Source organism: Myxine glutinosa, unplaced genomic scaffold, assembly GCF_964187855.1.
Source record: "Myxine glutinosa unplaced genomic scaffold, kmMyxGlut1.1 SCAFFOLD_3504, whole genome shotgun sequence".
In the NCBI taxonomy this organism is placed as follows: Eukaryota; Metazoa; Chordata; class Myxini; order Myxiniformes; family Myxinidae; genus Myxine; species Myxine glutinosa.
The window spans coordinates 1,615-22,886 of record NW_027619596.1 but is presented as its reverse complement, the minus strand read 5'-3'; the positions used below and the strand labels follow the sequence as shown (position 1 = coordinate 22,886).

The 21,272-nt window shown below is 44.8% G+C and overlaps 1 protein-coding gene across 1 annotated transcript in view; it reads left to right on the top strand.

Moving 5' to 3' along the window:
- LOC137426682 (ras-related protein Rab-9A) overlaps positions 1 to 20,660 on the top strand; it is a gene marked incomplete at its 3' end in the record, with an annotated part of 29,400 nt that extends 8,740 nt beyond the window's left edge. The window contains 2 exon segments of the mRNA XM_078769622.1: positions 3,167 to 3,340; positions 20,395 to 20,660. Coding sequence (XP_078625748.1) covers positions 3,180 to 3,340; positions 20,395 to 20,660 — 427 coding nt within the window.
- Between the last annotated feature and the right edge of the window lie 612 nt (positions 20,661 to 21,272).

The window sequence follows — 21,272 nt, the reverse complement described above, 5'->3', positions numbered from 1 at the left end:
TTCAGCATGGCGTTGATGGTGCCTGTGGATACTACAGATTCACCTGATGTGATGTACACGGATTTGCCTGATGGAAAGGTAAACTCGGCAACCTTGGACGTCAGAAAGGCAAATAGCTCCTGTTTGTTTTTTGGATCACGGAGGAAGTCCATCCAATTGCCTGGAAGCTTGGTTTGGCCGGACACTTTTCTGCGCACACCCTTTCCTCTCTTTTCCCGGGTTGATTCCTTCAAACTGTCTGGAATGTATGTGTCCCACACAACATCCAACCTTGTGGCATTCTGTAGCTGCTTCACCAGGTAGGGGATGAACACCTTGTCTGCATACTCAATGAACGTGCTGACTGCAGTAGTCGGCAGACAGTGCACAATGACAGCACCATCCAGTACAATGCAGTCATAGGTTGAAGGTGGCTCAGGCTGCTCGGGCTGCTCAATACATTTCAGTAGATCGGACTTTGTGTTTGGTAAATGCAGCTTACCAAAGTCTGAGAGAGAAGGTGGAAAGGGTTGTATCTCATGGGCAAAGAATTCCTTCAGGTCACCCTCGCGACTTTGCATGGCAATGTACAACTGGCCAAAAAGTGCCACATTGTTCTGGAGCACTTTGATCTTCTTCCCCTGCTTTGTCGGGGCCTTGGGTTTAGGTCTCTTGAAGAGAGCCAGTGAGTTCTTCTTGATTGGGTCATGTATAGAGCAGCTGCGATCTTCAAGTACACTCTTGACATACTCCTGATACTGCTTTATGCCTGTGTCTTCCAATGTGCGTAGTGCGGATACTACAGACTCATCCATGCAATTGCGACTGTCGAGTGTCACTAGCTCTTCAAAATCATCAAGGAAGGGGTTTCCCATTCTGTTGAAGGTTTCAGAAAGATTGTTTACTTCCTTCTGAAATGTTTTTTGTGATGCAAGGCCCTGTTCATGGTTCCGAAAATCTGGGTCATCATTGGGAAAGTATTCTTCCTCAAACTGTGTTTGCAATCTGGCCAACTCGGGACCTGTTAACATCCAGCGTCTAAATGCGACAGGGTTTCCTGTGAGTCCAATACAACCACCAGAGCCTTTGACTTTCGCGTTCTCCTGTTCATGAGCTTGGTCAAATGGGATAGTAGAGAATATTTTGCTGGTTTGAGAAAGGACCCAGTGGCATTGTTTCTCAAACTCTTCCTTGATAGGGTCAGGCAGAGACTTCATATCTCTTATGTGAACAGGCATCCATCTTGAATAGTTCACATGGTCCAGGGCAAAAAACAAAGGTGTCAGCTGCTCCAAGACATCTACATACAAAGGAAAGTTCTTTTCTCTGTGAGCCCTGATGAAGATGAGAATAAGGGTTTCGTATCTCAGGATAAGGTCCCAGTACATAAAGGTGGGACTCTTCTTCAGCATGTCATTCCTCCAAGCTTCTGCAGATTGATTGTCTTTAGGTCTCTCGGAGAGCAGGAAAGCCTTTCTTTGAAGGTTATGGAGAGTAAGGAGGGTGATTTGATGGGCATGCCTGGTTCGTGTGAGATGTGACACCTTCAGAAATGAGTCGGCTATGCCAGTGAAAGCCACATCTGCCTCTGTAAGGGCGGTAGTCCAGCCAGAACTTTCCAGAATATCTCCGGGAAATAAACAACCATGTTGTCCATATGTGGTAGGTTATTTGTGTATCTTTTTTAAAAATAGGGCTTCAATAAAAATATTCTGGTATAATATAATCATACTTTGGTACAATTTAGCCATCGTATGACCGCTAAAAACCAAGGAAATTGCTATTTCAGCATAAATGGCGGCCATTTTGGATTTTTATGTTTTACTTTAATATTTCAGGAGGGTGACCGAACATGTTGAGGACATGGTTCTGATATTTAAGTAATATTTTGATACAATTTGGCTTTCCTCTAACAACTACAACCCAAGAAAATTGGTATTTTATCATGAACGGCAGCCATCTTGGATTTGTTTGTGTTACCATGGTTACGTACATATTTCGAGGGCTCCTCGGCTAAAATCAACTGATATACCCTAAGGAAGCCTCACACCAAAAATGGCACTTTTGTCCGCCCGGTAACGGTAATCTTGAAAATTGACCCCAAGCCACCCCGCTATTTTAAAGAGGCTAGCTATCACCGGCACCTGGGCCAAGTTCCAAATTCCTGCTTGAACCTACAGGGGACACTGCATCAGCAGCACTGCTACGCTCCGCAGTGATGCAAGTCTGTCGCCACAGGCTGCCTATGAATAAATGTGTTTTGGAACATTTTTTTTTTTTTCACCATTATCGAGATTGTCATGTAGCGACACAAGATAACACGAGAACAGAGTGGATAAGCTTATCCACCATTAAAGATTACAGGGAGCTGACGTTTCAGTTGTTACCCTTTATCAAAAAAACGAGACGAGAATGGGCCGTCTTGACCTCCACCACCTAAGGTAGCCGGAAGTTTGTTTCACCAGTCTGTCTGTGAACACGATGTCTCAAAACGTTGTGGACCGATACAGGCATAATTTGGTGGAGAGACGAAATGATATGATATTGGTGAAGATCCAGATCTAAATGCTAGAATTTTTTTTTTTAATTTCTTAAGTGATTCTTCACCATTGAGAAATGGGGCCAAAAACGATATAAGCACGATATCTCAAAGTTGTGGACAAGTTGTGACAACTTGGTAGATGAGTTGAATAGGTGACAAGAACAAGCCGATTAGATTTTGGTTAACATCTGGCTCCAGATCCGGCCTATTAGTGGGATACAAAATGTAAACTGTTCAGCCTGGTTGAAAAAAAAACAAAATTAGTCAATTAAGATTAATGCCCAAAACATAAGCTCTCTGTAATCTTGTATGGCAGATAATTTTAACCATTCTGCTCTTGTGTTCTTTTTTTTTTTTTTAAGTTAGGCAATTAGCTTTGTAAGCTTTGTAAGCACAGCCTTGTAAAACCCATGTTTTAATGCTCTGATAATTTCACCTTTCTAAAATCCACGAATTGTACTGCATGATGAATATTATTACTCTTATCCTTTCCCACATCATAGTTGGGTTTAAATGTGAGTGCCACAAGATGATTAACTGCAGCTGAAAATCCTTGTGACTGGATGTAATAATAGGCCTTTAGCCTATAAAAAATATGGGCCTGGCATAACAAAATTGGAAGGGATGTTGTGCCCCTCTTCCCAGTCCGAGCGACAACATGGCAAGCCGCTCTGCACTGCTGAAGGTTGTGCTGCTGGGTGATGGTGGCGTGGGAAAAAGCTCTCTCATGAACCGCTACGTCTCCAACACTTTTGATGCCCAATCCTTCCACACCATCGGTGTCGAGTTCCTCAACAAGGAATTGGTGGTAGATGGCAAGTGCGTAATTGGAAAATTTAACAAGCCATAGCGTTTTGTTAGTTGTGTTATCAGTAGGGGAGCCAGTCTTGCAAAATGGATATGGGGATAGATGCTATACTTTGAATGCATTTTTACTGCTACCAGCGAAGGTGGATGGGGGTTATGTTTTCACTCCTGTCTGAGATATCTTGTTCACAGACAGACAAACAAACAAAGTTAAAGACTGATTCGGACGATCTTTGTTGGAGTGCTTGGGTATGTGACACAGACAAAATGATTAGATTTTGGTGAAGATCTGGATCCATCCGGATCTGAGATCGATGGTAATTGTGGTTAACGTGGTAATCTGGATCTGAGATTTTAAAAAGTGATTCTTCACCATTGAATGATACAGCTGTAACCTATACATACTACATGGCCAAAAGTATGTGGACACCCGAACATCACACCCGCATGTGCTCGTTGAACATCCCATTCCAAAATCGTGGGCATTAATATGGAGTTGACCCCCCCCCCCTCTCCTCCTTTGCTGCTATAGCAGCCTACACTCTTCTGGGAAGGCTTTCCACTAGATGTTGGAACATTGCTGCGGGGATTTGCTTCCATTCAGCCACAACAGCATTGGGGAGGTCGAGCACTGATGTTGGGCGATTAGGCCAGGCTCGCAGTCAACGTTCCAATTTATCCCAAAGGTGTTAAATGGGGTTGAGGTCGGGGCTCTGTGCAGGCCAGTCAAGTTCTTCCACACCGATCTGGACAAACCATTTCTGTATGGACTTCGCTTTTTGCATGGGGCCATTTTCATGCTGAAACAGGAAAGGCCCTACCCCAAACTGTTGCCACAAAGTTGGAAGCACACAATCGTCTAGAATGTCATTTTATGCTGTAGCGTTAAGATTTCCCTTCACTGGAACTAAGGGGCCTAGCCCGAACCATGAAAAACAGCCCCAGACCATTATTCCTCCTCCACACACTTTACAGTTGGCACTATGCATTCTGGCAGGTAGCGTTCTCCTGGCATCCGCAAAATGCAGATTCGTCCGTCGGACTGCCAGATAGTGAAGCGTGATTCATCATGCCAGAGAACGCATTTCCACTGCTCCAGAGTCCAATGGCGGTGAGCTTTACACCACTCAGGCGACGCTTGGCATTGCACATGATGATCTTACGCTTGTGTGCGGCTGCTCGGCCATGGAAACCCAATTCATAAAGCTCCCGACGAATAGATGTTGTGCTGACGTTTCTTCTAGAGACATTTTACAACTTGGTAGTGAGTGTTGAAACCGAGGACAGACGATTTTTATGCGCTGCACTCCAACACTCGGCGGTCTCGTTCTGTGAGCTTGTGTGGCCTACCACTTCACAGCTGAGCTGTTGTTGCTCCTAGACGTTTCCACTTCACAATAACAGCATTTACAGTTGACTCGGGCAGCTCTAGCAGGACAGAAATTTGACAGACTGACTTGTTGGAAGGTGTCATCCTATGACTGTGCCAAATTGAAAGTCACTGATGTCTTCATTACGGCCCATTCTACTGCCAATGTTTGTCTATGGAGATTGCATGGCTGTGTGCTTGATTATATATACACCTGTCAGCAATGGGTGTGGCTGAAACAGCAATGGATGTGGCCAAATCCACTAATTAGAAGGGGTATCCGCATACTGTTAGGTGTGTGTGTGTATGTGTGTATATACATACATTCATTCATTCATTCATACATCACGATATCTCAAAGTTAGGGATGGTTTCGGATGAAACTTGATGCAGGTTGGGTGTGTGACATGTACAAATGGATTCGATTTTGGTGAAGATCCGGATACGACAATCATTAAATTTTATTAAGTGATTCTTCACCATTGAGTGATAGGGCTAAGAATGATATGTAGCATGATATTTTTGTGCATGACTTTGATAAAACGTGGTGAATGAGTTAGGTAAGGGACAAGAACAAGCCAATTCAAGTTTGTTTGATGTCGGATCCAGATCTGACCCATCAGCGGGATACAAATCGTAAGATGTTCTGCCTGGCGAGCTTGTGCTCTTAACCGAGTGCTGTTCTAGTTTGAGAGATATATATATATATATATATATATATATATATATATATATATATATATATATATATATATATATATATATATATATATACACACACATCTTCTTTCTATATACATATAAAGCAGTAAAGTATGTTTGTTTGTTTGTCCTCTTATAACTCGAGAACTACTCATCGCAGAGCAAAACCAAAGGCATATTCGGAATCAGTACGTCTCAGAGCAACTACAGCACACCTTAAAATTAAAAAAACTTCGGGTTTTAAAATTATGACGTCATCAGCGTATTTCGGAACGTTAATTTTTCAACTTCATATTCGGAATCAGTACGTCCCAGAGAAACTTCGTAATGTTAATTTTTCAACTTCATCCGATTGACATGGGACCAACGGCATGTGCCAGAGAGTGAAACATACATGCTACATTTATTTGACGACAATGACTTCCGACTTCCGGGTTCGGAATGCGGGACCAATGCCATTTGACAGGGAATAAAAAATAAATGCGACATTCAATTGACAATGACTTCCGACTTGACTCCCCCTTCCCCCTCCCCCCTCCCCACCCCACTCCCCCTCTCCCACTCCCCCCTCCTCCTCCCCCTCCCATCCCTCACCCTCCCCCTCCCCATCCCCCCCTCTTCTCCCCTCACCCCCTCCCCCTCCCCCCTCTTCTCCCCTCCCCCCTCTTCTCCCCTCCCCCCCGTTCCCCTCCCCTCTTCCCCCTCCCCTCCCCTCCCCCGCCCGGCAATGCCGAGTACCTCTGCTAGTGTATGTATATATATATATATATATACTAGCTGAGGTACCCGGCTTCGCCCGGGTTGAATAAGACAAATACTACTGTGTTCAAAAAGTATCCGACCTTTATTTTTCGTGCGTAAAAAAAAAAGAAGCTAGGGAGGCGTTGATTTGTGCACGTATGTAGGCGATCCTAATGCGCACGCGTAAATTTTTTCCCACCTGCAGAAGCTGTCATTCGACGGCAGACCGCCGATGAGTGAGGACATGTAAGTGAGCGCCGTCGGATTTTCGTTTTTGACAAAATGACGGAAAAACTTGAACAACGCTACTGCATCAAATTTTGTGTAAAGCTTGGCGATTCCCAAGTGGAAACGATCCGCAAGATTCAACACTGTTCATTCCATTATGAATGAGGATTTGGGCTTCAGGAGAATCTCAGCGAAGTTCGTACCAAAGCTGCTAACGATTGAGCAGAAGCAACTCCGTTTGGAGATCGCACAGGACATGCTGGAGACTGTGAACAGCGATCCCAGCTTCCTCAACACAGTGATCACTGGCGATGAGTCCTGGGTTTATGGGTACGACCCAGAAACCAAGTTGCAGTTTTGATGCAAGTTTGATGAAACACAAAATTTGATGCAGTAGCGTTGTTCAAGTTTTTCCGTCATTTTGTCAAAAACGAAAATCCGACGGCGCTCACTTTCATGTCCTCACTCATCGGCGGTCTGCCGTCGAATGACAGCTTCTGCAGGTGGGAAAAAATTTACGCGTGCGCATTAGGATCGCCTACATACGTGCACAAATCAACGCCTCCCTAGCTTCTTTTTTTTTTACGCACGAAAAATAAAGGTCGGATACTTTTTGAACACACTACGTATATGATGAAAAGAACATTATATTTTAGAGCAATATCACAGTACATTGCCTACATGACATTTTGTCAATTTTCAATTTCTCAAAACCTCTTGGTATACAACATTTCTGGTTTTCTTACTTGGTGCCAAGACATAAAGATTGCTTGGTGTTCCAACCCTCGAGCAGCCCACGTACAGCTGGCCATGGGCAAACACTTGTTCTGTGAAGTTCAGGCCTACAACCTTCATTGATTGCCCCTGTGCCTTGTTGATGGCCATAGCAAAACATAGCCTGATGGGGAACTGAATCCTCTTGAAGGAGAATGGAAGGTCAGGTGGAATAAGTGGTATCCTTGGAATGAATACTTTCTCTCTTCTGTATTGCCCTGAGAGGATGGTTGCCTCTAGGACATGCGGCATCATTTGCTGGATTGTCAATCGTGTTCCATTACACAGCTTTGGTGGATGAAGATTCCTTAGAAGCATGATTGGTGCTCCCACCTTGAGAATCAACCTGTGTGTTGGGAGTCCTTGAGGCTGAAGACTGTTTTTTTTTTTTTTTTTTGTTTTTTTTTTGTATACTGAATCGAGGCTCGTGAAAGAGCTAACATTTATTTCACAAACAAATCAACCAGACAAACAAAATATACAAAAAGAGGGAGCGGAAGACAAGATGGGGAGAGAAGGGGAAGCACACAACCACAACATTTGAGAGCAGGGAGAAGTGTGGGAGGGAGAGGGCTTGGGGGCAGGAGGCGTGGGAAGGGGAGGGGGGGGGGGGGGAGAGGTATAAAACACAAGGGGACCGAAACTAGCGGGTGTAGAAAAGATCAAGGTTTTGGATGGGGGAGGATAAGAGATGGTGGTGAACAGCTGTTTTAAAGACCTGGAGGGTGGAGTGGGATTGAAGAGAGTGAGGGAGTTTGTTCCAGAGGCGGGAGAAAAGAGGAATGAAGGAGTGAAGGTGAGCAGAAAGTCTTGATTTTGGCAGTTTAACCATAAGAGGGTTGCAGGCAGATCTTGTGCGACCAGTAGGAATATTTGGGGGACAGAGCCCAGAGAGGGCTGGGGGGCAAGGCCAGAGAGGAGTCGGTAGAAGACGGAAAGACCACCAACCTGCCTGCGGTGAGTGAGTGATAGGCCCTTGGAGTTAGCTTCATCGCGGGAGATTCCAATGATTCTGAACGCTTTGGTTTCAACAGCGTGAAGACGGGCTAGGTGTGAGGCAGGAGCACCAGACCAGAGGGGAGAGCAGTATTCCATCGAGCTGCGGATGAAAGCCTTGTATGTGGTGAGGAGCTCAGGTGTGCCAAGGAAGGACTTCGCACGACGGAGGATGCCCAGTCGGCGACTGGCTTTGGAGGCCAGATTTGAAATGTGGTTTTCCCAGGAAAGATCATGGCAAATAGTGAGACCCAAAAGCTTGAGTGACAGAACTTCTTGGAGAGGATTATTCAGAAAGTGGATGGGAGGGTTTTCCAGTCGGTCTTTTCGGAGAGACATCGTAAGAGTGTGAGATTTATCAGGATTGAAAGACATGTTCCATTTGTTTGCCCAGTCTGTGATTTTTTCCAGGTCTACAGAGAGTGAGGAGGCTACAGACTGCCGATCTGAGGGATGAGGAATGGAGCGACAGAGAGTAGAGTCGTCAGCAAAGAGATAGAGAGGATTTTCAAGAGAGTCAGAGAGATCATTGATGAAGACCAGAAAAAGCACAGGGCCCAGAACACTACTACCTTGGGGAACTCCAGCCTGAACAGGAAGAGGAGATGAGAGAAACCCATTCAGGGCCACACGTTGACTACGACCAGAGAGGAAGTCCGCCAGCCATGCGTGGAGATTTCCATGGATACCAAAGGAGGAGAGTTTGGTGAGCAGAGCAGGGTGCCAGACCGTATCGAAGGCACGTGAAATGTCAAGGGAGACGGCTCTAATTTCCTGTTTGGCGTTGAGGACCTCCATCCATTGTTGAGAAAGCAGAAGCAGCATGTCCAGAGTAGAGTGACCAGGTCTGAAACCAAATTGATGATCAGAGATCAAGCCATTGGAGAAGAGGAAAGATTTCATATCTGAAGCAATGATGGATTCCATGACTTTGCTGATAATTGGGAGAAGGCTGATTGGTCTGTAGTTGCTGGGATCTGTTTTTGCACCTTTTTTGTGCAAAGCGGTGATGTTGGCTGATTTCCAAGCAGATGGCAGATGACCTTGAGCAAAAGAGAGGGTGAAGAGAACAGAAAGAGGGAGTGAAAGAGTGGAAGAACATGATTTTAGGACCCGTGGGCTGATGCCGGCAGGACCAGTTGCAGAATCAGAGTCGAGGGTTGACAGAAACTTTTCCACCTTGTCAGGAGGAAAGGACAGAGTCCAGGAGCAGCTGGGTTCGACTGGGTACGGTGGGTACAGAGAGGGATGGGTTTGGGACACAAGATTTAGAGGCAAACACAGAGTTGAGGCATTCAGCTTTTTCACGTGCGGAGTCGGCCGTTAAGCCGTTTGAGGTGAGGGAGGGGATGGAGGGGGAACAAACACCAGAAACAGATTTGACCAGACGCCACCAGGATTTGGAAGAGGGAGACAGATAAGAGTTCGGTCTTGAGAACGGTGAGATATTGTTTCCTGGCTCTCCTGAGGGTGGACACACACTTGTTTCGGGCTTTGTGAAAGGAAATGAGATTTCCTTCCGTTGGATTTGCTTTCCAGGAGACGAAAGCAAGTTGTTTCAGGGCAACAGCCTCACCACAAGATTCCGTGTACCATGGACGGGAGGAAGGGTATGACAACTGAAGAGATGGGATAAATCTGTGCATGAGAGAGAGCAATTTACTTTGAAAGAATTCCCAGGATGAGTTGATGTCAGAGGCGGTAGAGATGGGAGACCAGTCCAGATGATTGATGGCTGCTTGAAGACCGTGCCAGTTGGCCTGAGTGAAATGCCAGACTCGTCGACGCTGAGGAGGCTCTCTGAGAATGGTCAGAGAGATGTCCACTTTGACAAGCACATGATCAGATGAGCCGATTGGAGCAGAAGAAGAGCAGCAGACATTTTCAGGGAAGTTTGTCATAACCAAATCCAGAAGAGAAGATGCTCCGTTGACTGAGATCCGGGTCGGGAAATTGACAGATTGTGTCGGTCCTAGTGAGTCGCAGAAGTCCTTTGCTGAAGAGCCATGGCTGGTGAGAGAGGTACCCACACCCAGCCAACTGGCATGGTGACAATTGAAATCACCACATATGAGGAAGAGAGTTGGCATGGGTAGATAGAAGTTGGTCCATATTATCAGACAGCGAGATGTAGATGGAGTCATCGCTGTTTGGTGGACGGTACAACACACATATGAACAAAAGGTGGGAGCGAAGGGGAAGCCGTAGCCAAAGGTATTCCTGGGGGTGAGGTGGAGGGCGAGTGAGGAAGAGTTTTTTAAAGATAGCATCCCCACCTCCAGGACGAGGCTCAGGTCTATCATACCGGAGGAGGGAGTAACCTGGGAGAGATACCAAGGCATCAGCGACATCATGAAGGAGGAAAGTTTCTGTTAAGCAGATCACATCTGGTTTGTCAGAAACAACCTGTATGGAGAGATCAGTCAAGTTTGAGCGAAGGCCCCGGATGTTTGAGGTCCATACCGTTAATGAAGAGGAAGGGGGAGCATCGGGTCCAGAACAGGGGGGGGGGGGGGGGGGAGGGGTAGGGTAAGATGTGGAAGAGGAGGAAGAGGTAGGGAGAGCTGTTGAAGGTGTGTCAGAGATTTCAGAATAGCTTGGAGAAAGGGAAGAATGGGGTGGACAAAAGGTTTGATGGAGATTGGGTGAGGCACAGTGAGGTGTTTGAGGAGGGGGAAGAGCGAGGCAGAAGGTTGGGGGAGATGAAGGTGAAAGTTGGAAGGGGGAAGAAGCAGGGAGGATGCTTTGAGGAGGAGGGGTGAGAGGGGAGTCTAGGAGGGGAGGAGCGAGGGAGAGTCTCGGAGGGGAGGGGTGTGGGGGGAGTTTAGGAGGGAGGGGAGGGGAGGGAAAGGGCAAGGGGGGAAATTTGAAAGGGATGGGTGATTGGGAGGATTTGGAGGGGAGGGGTGAGATTGGATTTTGAAAAGTGTACAATTCATGGGAAACGAACATTTTTTGCAAAATGAGTTTGAGACCTTCGAGTCAAAAATACGTTTGAGGACACTGAAGGAGGGGTGGAGTTCTGGATAGTTTAGGGAATGTAGAAAGGAGGAACTGTAAGAGATGGTATTATATATATTTTTTGGAATGAATAGATTTGGTGAGCAAGACGAAAGCATCCTTTTGTAGGAAAAGAAGAAAAGGGTGTTATAATATATGAGAGAAAATAGTTGTTCAGGGGAGAGATTATACATTTCTAACCACGTGATCGCGTGATCGCGAACGAAGAACGAACGAACAAATAAAAACAACAAATAAACGAATAAGACCTGGGAAGGAAATATTTTTTTGGGTTGTTTTTTTTTTTTGAGTAGAGATATTAAACAAGGAGGTATGGGGTGAACGACCAGGACGAAACAGAGAGCGAAGATAATTGCAGCGCATTCGACGAATCACTGAGAGAAAAACAAAATCACAAGGTCGGAGACGGTACGGTAGCCAAGCCTACGAGTACTAGGCCGCAGAATACTCGATACGCATTAACCGACGATTGTGTATACATGTACGAAAAATTAGCCCGAAAATTTTCCAAAAGATACGCTATAGGTACACACACCGAAAGATAGATACAGTCTCGACAAAAACACAATTGAGAAAGATCACTTAGCTTCGAAAGCGTGAGCGCATGGAACAGCTTCGAAAAGACGTGACCTCGCCGTGATCTACACTGTTGAGAAACTCAGTTGGGAAGTTTACTGCCTGATCTTCATCTGTCACTTTGTCAAGAGAATCATAATGTCTTTCATGACCGGGAAGTTGGTGGAGGAGCAAATTGTTGATCTCTTGAACAGCATTGTTCTTGGGGGCCAAAATGGCTCTTTCGGCAAGCCATGATGAGTCCTGGAACTGGGTCTCCATATTGGGAAAGACCTTTTTGATCGTCATCTTTTGTTTCAACAAACTGAACAACAACAACAACAACAACAACAACAACATGCATTTTAAAGGCCATTTTCCCTGCTAAAGCGGGGGTTAGCCTTGTGGTCCCCATGACAATTTTCTCCATTTTGCCCTATTTTCTGCATCTCTCCTTGTTAACCCCCTTGCCCGCATTTCTTCTTCCACCATCTTTAGCCAAGTCTTTCTCGGTCTTCCCTGTCCTCTGCTTCCTTCTACATTCATTTCCACCACTCTTCTCAACCAGTCACTTTCATCCTTCCTCAACACATGACCAAACCATCTCAACCTGTTCCTCTTCACAGCATCAATCACAGGCTCTATTCCCATCATCTTTCGCAATTCATCATTTGTCTTCCTCTCTCTCAACGATACTCCGCACATCCGTCGAACCATTCGCATTTCCACCCTTTCCAACCTTCGTTGCTGCTCTACGTTCATTACCCATGTCTCGCTCCCATAAATCATAACACTTCTCACACATGCAGCATACACCTTTCCCTTCAGCTTCAACGACACTCCCCTCATCATCAGCACGCCACTCAGTTCCCGAAACTTCTTCCATGCACATCTCACTCGAGCAACCGTTGCCGAGTCTGATCCACCTTCTCCATTCAGCATGTCTCTGAGGTAGCAAAATGTTTTCACACCTTCCAGCTTCACGCCGTCTCCAAGATCCAACTCAACATTTCCTCCATCTGCAGCTCCCTCTGTGCACACCTTACATTTGAATGTAGCTGCCACACTGGTTAATGACCCTCTCAGACCACTACATTTTTGATGAACCCACTCAGCGCACATTGTACATTGAATGGAGTTCACTCTGACACCCTTCCTACACACAGCACAGGGCCACTTCCCAGTTCTTTCCACCTCACCACATGCTTTACCACTTGCCATCACCTTCGTGTTTCCGATATTCACCTTCAGACCTTTTGTCTCCAAACATTCCTTCCACGTGTTCATCTTTTCCTTCAGTCCATCCATACTTTCCGCAATCAACACCAGATCATCTGCATACAACAACTCCCACGGTAAACCCTCCTTTACGTTCTGAGCCAGCACCTCCATCACAGCTACAAATAGTAGTGGACTTAGTACCGACCCCTGATGCACTCCCACCTTCACCTCAAACTCACCACTGTTCCCGTCCTTCGTCCTTACAGCTGTGCGCGCTCTTTTGTACATTGCCATCACTACTCTGATCAACCATTCCTCCACTCCTAACTTCCTCAATGCCCATGTCAATACTTCGCGTGGAACCCTATCGAATGCTTTCTCCAGATCAAAAAACCCAAGAAACAACTTCTTCCTCTTCTCCATGTACTTCTCCTGCAACTGCCTCACAATAAAGAGCGCGTCTGTCGTTCCTATTCCTGGCATAAATCCAAACTGCATTTCGTTGATCTTCACTTTCTTCCTTATCCTCCTCTCCAACACCCTTTCCAATACCTTCATTCCATGCTCCAATAACTTTATCGCTCGGTACGAGCCACACTCCAGAGGGTCACCTTTCCCCTTGTATAGAGGGACGAGGGTACTCAGTTCCCAAACCACTGGAATGCGGCCTTCTTTCACCACCAGATTACAGATCTCTGTCATTCTCTTCACACCCCAACTTCCTGCTGCCTTCAACATATCTCCCACAACTCCTGTCGGCCCTCCCGCTTTTCTCCCCTTCATTGCTTTTATCGCTTCCTCAACTTCCTTCTCAGTTATCTTCTCTGCCGGTCCTAAAACTGGGTTACTCTCTATGTTGCCATCCCATTCATTCTCTGTATTCAACAGCATTTCCATACATCTTTTCCATATTCCTTTAATTCCATCTGGGTCGACAACGATTTGTCCCACTTCATCCTTCAAGCAACTCACCCCCATCACATCACACCTCTCTTTTGCTATCTGCTTTGCAATCCTGAATACTGCTTTCTGACCCTCTTCCGAATCCAAGCGTTCTCCGAACATTTTCCTACATGCCTCCTGCGCCTTTGCTACCTCTTTCTTTGCAGCCTTCCTGGATGCCTTATAACTTTCATTGCCTGCTGTTTCTGCTCCCGTACCCTTCGCCTTCTGCCACTCCTTGAACTTCTTCCTCTTCTCGTCAATCCTCTTTCCAACTTCATCATCCCACCACCATGTTTCCGAGTGCCTCGGTGGTCCTTTTGTCCATCCACATACCTCACCAACGGCTCCCAACAGACTAGCTTTCATCGACATCCAACCACTTTCAAGCTCAACCACATCATCCTCGACCCTACTCAGCCTCTCTTTTAATGCCTCCCTTACTGTCACCTCTTTCAACCTCCACACCTTCATTCTCGGTTGGTACTTCACCCGCCGAGCTCTCCTCGCACCTTTCACCCTTACGTCGCAGACAACCAAGTGGTGCTGTGAAACAGCCTCCTCCCCCGGGATCACCTTTGTGTCCCGGAGGTGCCCCCTATCTCGCCTACGCACCATCAGGTAGTCAACGGTTGTCGTTGACCCACCTGACGTGTATGTAACAAGCTTATTATCCTCTTTCTGGAACTGAGTATTACAAATCAGCTCTATCAGCAAACTCCAAAATCCTTTCACCTTCTCCATTTCTCACACCAAACTGTCCAAATGGTAGAATTATTTGTTCTGATGCATCTTGAGGGTATAGGCCATTGCCAACTTTAAAAAGCTGGCTTGAGAACGCCCCTGCAGTGTTGTCACCAAGAAGGTGGACTCTCATGTTGGTATTCAGGGTAAGTCTTTGCACATGTGGCCAGAGGAGATAAGAAGACTTGATACAGGCCTTGACTTGATCTGCTCTTGTGCCCCGTTGGATGACTGGGAGAGTCTGACGAAAGTCGCCAGCCAGAACAGTTGTCACACCACCCATGATTTTCTTGTTGTTGCGAATATCTTGGAGTGTTCTGTTCACTGCTTCGAATGCCTGCTTGTGGTTCATAGTAGCCTCATCCCAGATAATGATTTTGCACTGTTGAAGGATCTTGGCTTTTGCTGAATTCTTGCTAATGTTGCAGGTTGGGGTGTCTTGCGTGGTCAAATCCAAAGGCAGTTTGAAAGTTGAGTGTGCTGTCCTTCCTCCTTCAAGAAGTGTAGCTGCAATTCCACTTGAGGCCACAGCCAGAGCAATCCGACTTTTGACGAACCTTGGCCAGGATGATATTAATGAGGAATGTTTTTCCTGTCCCGCCAGGAGCATCGAGGAAGAATATCTTGTCAGCATCATCATCAACACTCTTCAGGATAGAAGTAAAGGCTTGCTGTTGGTCCTCAACCATTCTTGGGACATTCTGCTCTACAAATGTGGTCAGCTCTTCCACGTTGTAGTTTGTTTCCCTCAGAAGCTCCTGAGCCATTCCCTCAATGCTGTTTTCTGGTTGGGGCATTCCACAATTTGCCATAGTGGTTCCATAGGCAATCAGGTGCTTCTCTAGCTCAATCAGGGCTTGATTGTAGATTGCACAGTTGAAATCAATATCCACACCAGGGTTCTGACGTCTGGCCAAGTGAAGAAAGTCTTCAGACATATTTCCTTTGTGGTCCTCCCAGAGCTTCTCTGGATCCTGAAAGTCGCATGCTGCCAATATGATGGAAAACAGCTGCCGTAGTTGTTTTGGTGCCTGTGAGACTGCTGCCTCATCCATGGCTTTTTTCCAATGTTCATCTTCTTCCAATAGACCATGGAGTCGGCAGGCATCGCGGAAGGTGGCACAATCTTGACCATTAACCCGTCGCAAATCTTTGAAGGATGTTGGACCTCTGACAGTGTGCAGGAGAAGGCGCAGAAAGAAACAGTCTCTGTTCTTTGGATGAACTGTGTTGACTCTGCCAATTGCGCTGCTGGCATAAACTCCAGGATAATTGTCTACTGGAATGTCCTTCTTCCTGCGATTCCATGTTTTGTTCTCCCATGTGTAGTAGGTAGGGACTTCATTGTACAGAAGAGTCTTGGCAAAGTCATCTTCTATGCAGAGTTTGAAGAAAGCTGTCAACGTAGTCTGAGGAGGCGGCCCATGTGCTCGTGCTTGGGCAGTTTCTGCAGTGTAATAGACCCTTTGTCCATTTTCCAGATGTACGGCCAAATTGATGACAGTTGGATATCGCTCATGAATGTTAAATCCAAGGATCCTCTACACTGCTTCGTTTGTTGATATATATCGGCCTGACTGGAACCTGCTAATCTCATCTGACCTTTTTTTGTCACCTACTTCAAATGTTGCCATGTCACTGCCCTTATTGACATACTTGCATACATATTTGATGGACTAAACTGAGCTGCACAGTTCCACATTGATGTGTGCATTAAAGATTTTGCAGAGCATTTTGTTGTGGGGAACAACCCACCGATTGTCAACGTTGTACTCTCCCACACTGCGAATGTTGACTTTAGCAGTGTGTCCCCCATCGCCAGTGCTCCTGCGATACTCTGGATATCCATCATCACCAGTCTCTGTCTCTCGGCGAAGTTGTTTGGGAAATCTTTTTTGGCATTTGTTGTCCTTCATGCAAACAGATCGAGGGTTGATGCTGCCACAGGGCCCATGAATCATTTGTGTGGAGATGGTCTTGAACAGTTCTGGGTCCATCTCTGGATCTGGCAGTTCTGCTGATATGATCCTGTCTATATCGTCTGGTCGGATTTTGTCTTTGCACCAAATCAAGGTGTGAGAGTGAGGGAGGCCACGCTTCTGCCACTCAATGGTGTACATCCATGCTACCAAATCTCCAAAGATCATCCCTTTCTTCAGTAACCATATCAGTTTCTTCTGTTTTTCACTGAATACCCTGGCAATAATGTCATGTCATAGATTGGAATCTTGTACATTCTTGATTTCAGGCCATGCAGGATTGCAGGTGAAAGTGATGAATAGATCTGGACGGCCAAACTTTCTGACATATGACATAGCATCCTGGGTTCTTTCTGCCATGTACCGTGGGCCACCAGTAAAACTGGACGGAAGAATAACTGGCTGGCCAATGTCTTCTGGATTAATGCCATCTGTAACTATGGCATCCTTCAGATGGATGTACTCTTCAGCACGTAGTTTTGATTGGTTTAGTCTGATGTACAGAAGGCGTTCAGCTTCCATCTTTTATTTATTATATAACCTTCCATCTATTTATATATTCCATCCATCTATATAATTCCATCTATTTATATAACCGAATAAACGGTTATAAAACCGTTTATTCGTTCTTGGCGCGAAAAAATGGCACGCATTTTGTCATTATGTGCGACTTTACGTCACTCCTACGGACGTGAAAACATTTGTTTTCCTTAAAAATATATTTAAAATAAATAAAATAGTACATAAATTAACAATAAAAGAAGCTAAAAAACAATTTAAAATACAATAAAAAGCACATTAAAAATATATAAATATGTACGTACAGTATACTGTACGTACGCGCAACTGCCGATTCTCATTCAAAACAGAGGTGATGTACAGTATTCCTTTACTGTGTGTGTTAGCCATGGGTCCGAAGAAGGATAATGCTCATGTTTCCAAGCGTAATGTGGTTACGATGGACGATAAGGTAAATCTGATTAAAAGGTATGGAAAAGGTGGAAAAGTGTCGGTGATAGCGCATAGACCTTATCGCGAATCGGAACCGCAATGCGTCATGGGATCGGAAAGGGGCAATAGCGCCGCCACAAACTACACCATGGAATTGCAGCTGGCGTGGTTTTTTAAACCATTGATATTAAAATAAAAAGTACCCTATAACCACCGGAATTTTATGCTGATTCCGAATCTGTGTCTAAAACTTTTCTCCGATGTGTAGTTCTTGAGTTATAAGCGGACATCCAGACAGACAGACACTCCTCCTTTATATATAGATATATATATATATATCTTTTTATATATATATATATATATATATATATATATATATATATATATATATATTGTGGATCTCGGGTTCGTCGACGTACTAAGGGGGGGGGGGGGGGGGGGTTAAGCCCTACTCGCCCTTGAACTCCGAGTCCACGAGGCCGCCACCCACACTACACCCATGGTGGATGGATTGCGTAGCGATTCCAGCCACCGAGCCCGCAGCTACGCGTGGAAGGGTTGACGATCACGACCCGAGTACCTTCGACACACGCAGCCGTGAGAACGGGGACTGAACCTCGCACGAGTCACGCTGGTACTGGACGCTCGAGCGGTTGTGCGTCGCGTAACTCATGCCGTTAACACTATTGAACCCGATCGAGCGGATTTAATTCGGGTAATGCTAGGCCAATGTTGAAAGGATGATGACGGCCAGGTTGGAAACCAAACCACAGGATTTATTTACAAGGTACAGTATTCACAGAAAAGGGACACAGCGAAGAATCTTAGCGTCCTTACCTAGGTGCCCAGACCAAGTGCCCTCAGATTCGTTCGGGGAAGGGAAGGAAGAGGGTAATGCACCCAAAGCGCGGCCGCTTCGTGCAGTTTTCCTGGACGGGCTCGTTGGACGGAAACCCCCAAGGATCCCTCCAACCTGGGACACCACAGCCGGAGATGTTCGCGGAGGGGCGTTGATCAAGGTTGTGCACGTAGCAGGAATCCAAGGAGCGTATCTCAGGGTCAGTGAGGCAGAGACAGTTTGGAGCGCCTGCAAGAGAGCGTCAGCCGGCATCTGCAAGAGAGCGAGCGGGGGTCCGGGCCGGGTTTTATAGCCCCCCCGACACCCCACTCGAACATTCCATTGGCCGCCTGGGGGCACGTATCGTGACAGCCCCTTATTGGTCACCCTTGGCTACTTCCTTCAGCTCCCATTGGCTGCTCACCGGCCATGCCCTCCAGCTCCTCCCTCGGGCCTGTAAGGCCTGGCCTAGGCCCATGATAAGGCACTTTAGGCTGCAATGAGGCCTACCATTACCCTGCCTGCCTCAACGCATACTAACACCGGGAAGGAGACTATACTTCACATTTAATAAGAAATAACTAACTATGCGAGGCTACATGTTGTGGTGTAACTAACTATGGGGCGGTTGCCTTTATTTACAAAACCACAACAATATATATATATATATATATATATATATATATATATTATAAATATATATATATATATATATATATATATATATATATATATATATATATATATATATATATATATATATATATATATATATATATATATCCATCCATCCCTTATAGATGCTATGTTGTGTGCTCCACAAAAGCTCTTGCAAACTCAAATTACGGCCCAAACCTTGAACCTTTCCATGCAACAATTTTGGCTAAAAAAAAATTAGGGGTATGAGAAATCCATTTGAGATTTACATCTGATCACCTTTCATGAAAACATATATATATATATATATATATATATATATATATAATATATATATATATATATATATACGTATATATATATATATATTAGTTATCACTTATCAGTAGAAAGGTCTTAGCGCAAGCTATAATTTGGTAGTAAAATTATTTTGATTAAATTATCCATGTCACCGATTTGGAAGGGAAGTGAAAATCAATGAATCTCCTCAATAAATTGCCCCGTTTCAGACAAACCAATAAACTTCGAATATCAAAAATGCTATTTATATAAGAAGACTTGTGGACAAAGTTTTTAAATTCAAGAAAGTTTACAAAAGGTGCATAGTTATGTAAAACCCTCTTTCCAACTGAAAGGGGAAATTTGAAGAAATGACCAAAATTGGGAAATTCTGAGAAGCACAGCCTTCACTCCTGATGTTATGGTGTAACAGCATAGATTCTAACTTTATCCAACTTCATGATGTATTCAATACCAATTCTAAATGAGACATTAACACTTTCAGCTATAATTTGGTAGTTAAATTATGTTGATGACATCGATGTCACCAGAGCACATAAGGTCATCGATCTTAAAGGGAAGTGAAAATGTCGGTACCTCTAAGATAACTGAAATATTACTGAAGAAAGTAAACTCGTGAACAAAGTTTTTGATAGCAAGATATTCATCAGCAGTAATATAATCGTTTTGTTAACCCCTCATGTTTTTCAAGCCAAATTTTGCAAAATTGGGAAATTTCTAGAAGAAAATGTCACTTGCATGATTTTTTACATTCCAGTTTTGTTTGGTTTTTTATACACACAAATGTGATCTACGCTGTTCTATGGGAAGCCCTTGAGGACTGGACATCACATCAGGGGGTGGGTTATTTGCTTGAAAATACAGTACTGTTTCCCCTCCCTTCTCTCTTTCCATTTTTTTAATTTTTTTTCCCAACCCTTGTTATGGCTATATGTGGCCACATTGTCCCTCTGTTTGTATTATATTGCCTTTTTCTCTTGTCTCTTCGCTCTTCCATGAGCTGAGGTCTGATAGATAACTAATAGTATATATGGCTTTAATTTGGCAGACATGTGACTATGCAGATTTGGGACACTGCAGGGCAGGAGAGGTTCCGGAGCCTGCGCACTCCTTTCTACCGTGGAGCTGACTGCTGCATGCTCACATTTGCTGTTGATGATCCGCACAGTTTTCACAGCTTGGACTGCTGGAGGTACGAGTTCAACCGCTACGCCAATGTGCCCTGCCCAGACTCCTTCCCTTTTGTACTTCTCGGGAACAAGGTATGCATATAAGATATTCCAAAGATAAAAACAATCCACAGTCAGGATATAGGTATTTTTATATGCATATACAGTAAGCAGATCTGGCACACAAGAACATGAAAATGCTGATATTTTGAGTTGCTACACTTGTGGCCAGTGATGCTTCATTGTTTATGCAAAGCTATCCCACCAGCATTAAGATATTTGAAAAAGTTATCTCCACAATATTCAAGGTCAACGTTTTGTAGTTCAAAATGTCCTGTTTTTTATTGTTGCATTTAGCTGGGAGGTCACACAGAGAAATTGGTTTGATTTATCGCTGACCATAATTGGTCAGTGCAGGGTGTGTGATGTTTTCCTATGTGGCAGAGAATGTGGACTGACATGGTGAGAATTCGAGCATTGCTCGTTTGGACCTATCTGTGTCCTTTGTTATTGTGCTAACTTGAGAACCACTGAAGATATCTTTAAGCAAACATGGCACAACTATCTTCGATATAAGAGAGCCATCTGTCTGTCTTGTCTGTGTGTGTCTCCATTTTTCTCAGAGATGGCTGAACAGATCTTTATCAAACTTTCAGAGATTCATCAGTGAGTGCCTGGGAGTGTTTTAGGGCAAAACAAATTATTTTTTTTTTCAAAAGTAAAAAGTTCGTCTATTTTGGATTTTAAAAAAAATCGC